The sequence below is a fragment of the Carlito syrichta genome, unplaced genomic scaffold (genome assembly GCF_000164805.1).
Source record: "Carlito syrichta isolate Samal-C Ts95f unplaced genomic scaffold, Tarsius_syrichta-2.0.1 Scaffold303183, whole genome shotgun sequence".
Classification (NCBI taxonomy): Eukaryota; Metazoa; Chordata; class Mammalia; order Primates; family Tarsiidae; genus Carlito; species Carlito syrichta.
Genome location: NW_007247279.1, coordinates 468160 through 474159, shown reverse-complemented (window position 1 = coordinate 474159; position 6000 = coordinate 468160). Strand labels below are relative to the sequence as shown.

Here is a 6000-nt window from a genome sequence, read left to right as displayed (position 1 = left end):
CAAAAAAAAAAAAAGAGAGGCTCTGGAAACGTTCCAGCTTCAAGGAGGCTAAAGAAGCATGCCCACCCTAGACGGGCAGAGTCCCAGAGTGGAAAGAAGTGCTGTGAGGACATGACTGGGCCAAGGGACAAAACTGGGATACACAAATAACGCACTGTATCAATATGACAACCACAGTTACCCAGAAAGTCCCAAATCCTTAGGAAATATGAGCTGAAGTGCTTAGGGGTAAAGGACTACGACCAACTTACTGTCCAATGCTTCAGAAAAAACACTTAGCATGCGTTTGTCTATAAAGATGTGCTGGATTTATCTAAGTGTATGTTTTCACACAGCAAGACCAAGTACACGCCAATGCAGAAGTACAGGGAGAATCAGAGTGAAGGGACATAGGTATTCTGTGTACTTTTTATCTTATAGTTTTTCTGAGTCTGAAATTAATTCCCAAATAAATAGCTAAAAACAAATCTCTGTGGCCCAAGTACATCCTCCAAGAGATATCCTTGCAGTTAAAGTAGTGATGAGCTTCAATTCGCAGAAGTATACCTGGCATCCAGTGAGAGGGATCATTACCTGGTTGTAGTGGGTTTCACAGTACGCCAGGCCCTTCCTCTCATAATGGCGATGTCCAAGAAACGGCTTTTCACACTTGGCGCAAACAAAATGCTGGAAAGAAATTGCTGTAGGTCAGTTCTGAATTGCGATAGTTTGTCCCTAATAAATACGCCCCAAATGAGTCTATCCGCGGAGAAGATGCTTGACAGTTTGAGGCAGTGATTTCACTGGGTCATAGGTAAGCTCACAATATTTTAACAGTGTTGATTCAGGTGTCTGTGAGACACAGCCTACTCGATGCAAGGTAAGAACAGAGGTGAGCAGCTCAGTAGCATCTAGAAGCAGCTGCTGCTAATATAGACCATGATGCTTTTTGTTTCAAGAAGGATTCAGGAACAAAAGCACATGTCCTGTGTCATCACTGATTCACAAAAGCCGTGTATGTTCTATAGCTGCTAATTTCAACAATGTTAACTATCCTAGCGTGTCCATATTCAGATCATCTAGAGGTCCTGTTTTACTGCTAGAAACGCCTGATGCTGTGAACCTGCCTGAACCCTGGAAATCCACAGGTCTCGGTCGCCCCATGTCACCCAGAACTCACCTCCACGTGCCACTGTTTGCCCATGGCGTTCACCACGCGCCCTTCGATGGGTCGCCGGCAAGCACCACAGATGGGGACGCCCATCTTATCATGGCACGGCAAGCAGTACAGCTCCCCTTTCAGCTCCCGGGCATCAGCCGTCAGCTCCTTCCTACCCACAAGAAAGATACGCAACTGAATACCACTACGAAGAGAAAGAGAAACCGCCAGCCCATGTCTACCATACTTTTCAGAAACATTATACAGACATGACTAAGAAAATCCCTGGTAACTTCTTTTTTCTCCTTAGAGGTGCTTAGAGTAAGCTGAAATAAGAGACTTGAATAGCTGGGTGCGGTGGCTCACGTCTGTAATCCCAGCACTTTAAGACCTTGTCTCAGCCAGGCTCAGTGGCTTAGCCTGTAATCCCAGCACTTTGGGAGGCTGAGGTGAGTGGACCGCCTGAGCCTGTGGGTTCGAGACCCGCCTGAGCAACTTGTTAAGACCTCATCTCTACAATAAATCAAATAATTAGCCGGGCGTGGTAGCGCGCCTGTAGTTCCAGCTACTTGGAAGGCTGAGGCGGAAGGATCGCCGGAGCCCAGCAGGTCAAGGCTGTGGTGGCCAGGAGCGGCCACTGCACTCTAGTCTGGGTGACATCGAGTGAGACTCCAACTTAAAAAAAAAAAAGACCTCATCTCCACAATAAATCAAAAAATTAGCTGGGTGCAGTGGCACATGCTTGTGGTTCCAGCTACTTGGAAGGCCAAGGCAGAAGGATCGCCCGAGGCCAGCAGGTCAAAAACAAAGAGGCCTGAATAAGGTTTCAGACTCCCATCAAAAAATCAGCATAACAATGAAAAGATACAAGAACAGGTCTGATACATACCACACCAGTCATTTCCTTCTCATATCGTCACATTGCATTTTAGTCCCTTTGTCTCCCTTAAAATGCTACAGGAAATAACCAGTGCTGAGGCTAGACTTAACAACACTGCCTGCTTTGGTGTGAATGTGTTCCCCAAAGTTCATGTGTTAGAAACTGGATCTCCAATGCAGAGGTGATGGGAGATAGGTGTTTAAGAGGCGGTTTCGATCACAAAAGGGTTCCTTAGGTTGTGGAGACAGAGGCTCCTTTCAAAAGGATGAGTTCAGCCCCCTTCCCTCCCTCCCTCTCTCCCATGGATGCTTTCTGCCATGTCACGATGCAGCGAGAAGGCCCTCCCCCGATGCTAGCCCCTGGATCTTGGACTTCCTGGCCTCCAGAACCATGCGTCAAACCAACTTCTATTCATTAAAAATGATCCAAGGCCAGGTGTAATAGCGCACACCTATAATCCCAGCACTTTGGGAGGCCGAGGCGGGAGGATTGCTTGAACCCAGGGAGTCTGAGACCAGCCGAGGCACATAGCGAGACCTCGTCTCTACAAAAAAACAAAACCCAAATTAGCTGGGTGTGGTGGTGCATGCCTATAGTCCCAGCTCCTCAGGAAGCTGAGGCGGGAACATCACCTGAGTCCAGGAGGCTGGGGGCGTGGTAAGCCAGAATGGTACCACTGCACTCCAGCCTGGGTGACAAGAGACCCCGGCTCAAAAAAGAAAATAAAAATAAAATCAATGATCCAGTCTGTGGCAGTCTGTTAAAGGAGTGCAAGACAGACTAAAACACTCCCTTTCCAAACTGGGGAGTCTGGAGGCTCGTTCTATTTACCAACAATTATGTAAGTTGTCATAAACTGTTAAGAACAACTATAGGCTACTAGGAAATAAACAATGAAATGTCCAGCATTTTCCTTTTCCAAATGCTCCAATCAGCTATTGTCTGCAGTCTCCTGCGTCAACGAACATTTGGTCAGCGGAGGCCCCGATTAGCCAAATGGGTCGGTTTGAATTTCATCCATCTTAAGTAATTCTCTAGGAAAGATGCTAGTGAAAAGGACGGAGACAAATGCGACCGGAGGGAGGATTGGGAAGCAAACCAGCCGAGGTCTGACCACTCAGCGCCCACCACACACCCCCGGCCTCACGGTCAGCTCCTGCTTCTCTTCCCCCTGCATCACTCAGCAGACCCGGACCCACAACCACAGAGTAAAGGGCAGTTTCCACTGAATGCTTATGCTGGGGAGCAATTCAGAAAATGCACAGACTAACAATTTATCACAACTTTTTGAAGGCAAAAAGATCACATATTTTCCCTTCAGATATAAATCGGGCGAAGTAAATGTGATTTAATATATATATATTTTTGAATCGGAGTCTCACTCTGTCGCCCAGGCTGGAGTGCAGTAGCACATTCACAGCCACCGCAGCCTCAACCAGCTGGGCTCAGGCGATCCTTCCACCTCAGCCTCCCAAATAGCTGGAACCACAGGCATGCGCACCAGGCCCAGCTAAATTTTTCATTTTTTTGTAGAGATGAGGTCTCACCAAGTTGTCTAGGTTGGACTCAAATCCGTGGGCTCAAGCAATCCTCTCACCTCAGCCTCCCAAGGTGCTGGGATCATAGGTGTGAGCCACCACGCCCAGCAACTTAACATATTTTTAAGGTTAACACTCTAATTATGACAACTATAAAAGTTATGCACATACAGAGATAAGACTTCTTAAAGGTTTTTTTCTGCAGGGGAGGATCCTATGTTGGAAAAACAGTAATGGAAAACAGTTCTGGGGATAACTGGGGGTACTTTAATATGGACTGACATTGGGTGTTACAAAATTGCAGGTGATTTTCTCAGGTATGAGAAGAGCACTGTGGTTCTATAGGTGAATGTCCTTATTCTCAGGAGATGTGTACTGACAGTCAGGATATCTACAATTTGCTATCAAACTGCTCAGCAAAAACAATGTTAAAGGTGTGTATACACACACACACACACACACACACACACACACACACACACACACACACACACACACACATGGGGGAGGGGCGTGAGAGCGTGAACCGTACACACCGAAGTGAGGCAAATAGTCATGAGAGAAATGACACGAAGGGCACACAAGCTCCCATAGCATCCCTTGACCCTTCTAGAGGTTTAAAATCTCCCAGACTGAAAGCTGGACAGAAACATTCTGACGTGTTGGCACGCAACAGATACAGATCAACGAGACCCTGTATTCCCCAGTGTGTGAGCAAAAAGCCAAAGGCCTCGTACCCGCAGTTGGCGCAGTTGAAGTGGTCGGGGTGGTAGGGGTCGTTCTTGAAGACCAGGGGCTGCTCGTCGATGATCGCGTGGCACTTCTGGCAGACGTACTTCCCCAGGCCCCGGGCTTTCTCGCGGTTGTGGCAGGGGCGGCACAGGTGTCTACACAGAGCCAAAACCTACGTTTCACATCTCAGATGCTTTCTCGTACTGGAAAAGAAGCACGCTTCCCGAACCTTTGCAAAGAAACTTTGCAAGCCTCTCCTTGAGAACTCACTCCTATGCCTCACACGGCAGAACCGTGCCCCACGGAAGATGCGTTTCAGCCCTCGTACCTGACTTGGCGAAGGCCGTCCCTGCCACACCCTCACCGGTGACTCGGCCGCGTGTGGAGCAGCCGTGCCTGTGCGCAGACACGAGAGGCTCCCTGCGCGGCAGCCGCACCCACAGTCCAAGTCCCCAGAGAAAGCTGCCTCACGGCCCACGGGGAGCCACACACGACTCATCGTGGTCACGCATCCGCCCACATCCCACCGAGCGGAAAACTCCTACCTCCCGGCATTCTTGACAAAGCCGATATCGGCCAGAACTTCCTGGCAGAGGTCACAGCGGAAGCACTCAGGATGCCAGCTGTTATTCATGGCTTTGATAACTCGGCCGATGATGAATTCACCTGTGGGAACGTTGACACACAAAGGATGTTGCTAAGTGACAGCCTCACAACAAATGTGGTACCTAGTTTGCAAATAAGAGGAAAAAGTGAGAAAATTTGTTTAAACCTTTCTCGGTAAAGAGGAACCTTCTTTTTTTTTTTTTTGAGTTGGAGTCTCACTCTGTCGCCCAGACTGGAGTGCAATGGCCGCTCCCAGCCACTGCAGCCTCAACCTGCTGGTCTCTGGCGATCCTTTTGCCTCAGCCTTCAAGTAGCTGGAATTACAGGCATGCGCTACCACGCCAGGCTGATTTTTTTTGATTTATTGTAGAGATGAGGTCTCGCCAAGTTGCCCAGGCGAGTCTCGAACCTGTGGGCTCAGGCAATCCACTCACCTCAGCCTCCCAAAGGCGCGGGATTACAGGCTGAGCCACCGAGCCCGGTTAAAGAGGAACCTTTTATTTATGTGTCTACCAGGGTATGTACCACATTAGAAAAAATGGCTTTTACTTCACCTGAGGCCTTGGTCTTAAGTCAGTGGCCATATATTTGGGCTGTTCCGTCACGTCTCTGAATCGAGCCTTCCTTTCCCAAACAACATACAGGCTCTCTCGAGTGCCTTTCAGTTGTTTCTGGTCATTGTCGACACAGACAACTGGCTCTACAGCACTGTTCCTTATAACTCACGCTTGATTTCTTCTTGCACGAAACCTTTAGAACATTCTATTCTGTCTCTTCAATCCCTAGGGACTTAGCAGAGCTACTCGTAACCAGCAAGACGGCTAACACGCAAGCACACCAAGCACTCACGTCCACACAAGCAGCCCTTAAGCATCCCCAAGCGTCTGAAGCACCTCGCGGCTGGCTGTCTTCCCTGTCTCTCCCCTGACACACCCCAGCAAGTAGATGAGGCTGCATCACCATGGGAAGAGAGCGCTCCAAGGGACCAACTACCAGGAGCCCTGCCCGTCCCCAAATACCTCCACCCTAGATGTCCTTGAAACCCTGTTCGCTCTGGGTTTGATAGTTGGTTATATAATAATAACAGGGGAGAGGACTAACAAGTA

The 6000-nt window shown here is 48.8% G+C and overlaps 1 protein-coding gene across 2 annotated transcripts in view; it reads right to left on the bottom strand.

Moving 5' to 3' along the window:
- Positions 1–6000, bottom strand: part of LIMS1 (LIM zinc finger domain containing 1) — a 33118-nt gene that overhangs the window by 6015 nt on the left and 21103 nt on the right. For both annotated transcript variants that reach the window (XM_021712323.1, XM_008058007.2), the window contains exons 4-7: positions 4834–4954; positions 4294–4443; positions 1160–1310; positions 574–666 (exon numbers count right to left, since the gene is read on the bottom strand). In XM_021712323.1, the coding sequence (XP_021567998.1) occupies positions 574–666; positions 1160–1310; positions 4294–4443; positions 4834–4954 (515 nt within the window). The remainder of the gene's footprint in view (positions 1–573; positions 667–1159; positions 1311–4293; positions 4444–4833; positions 4955–6000) is intronic.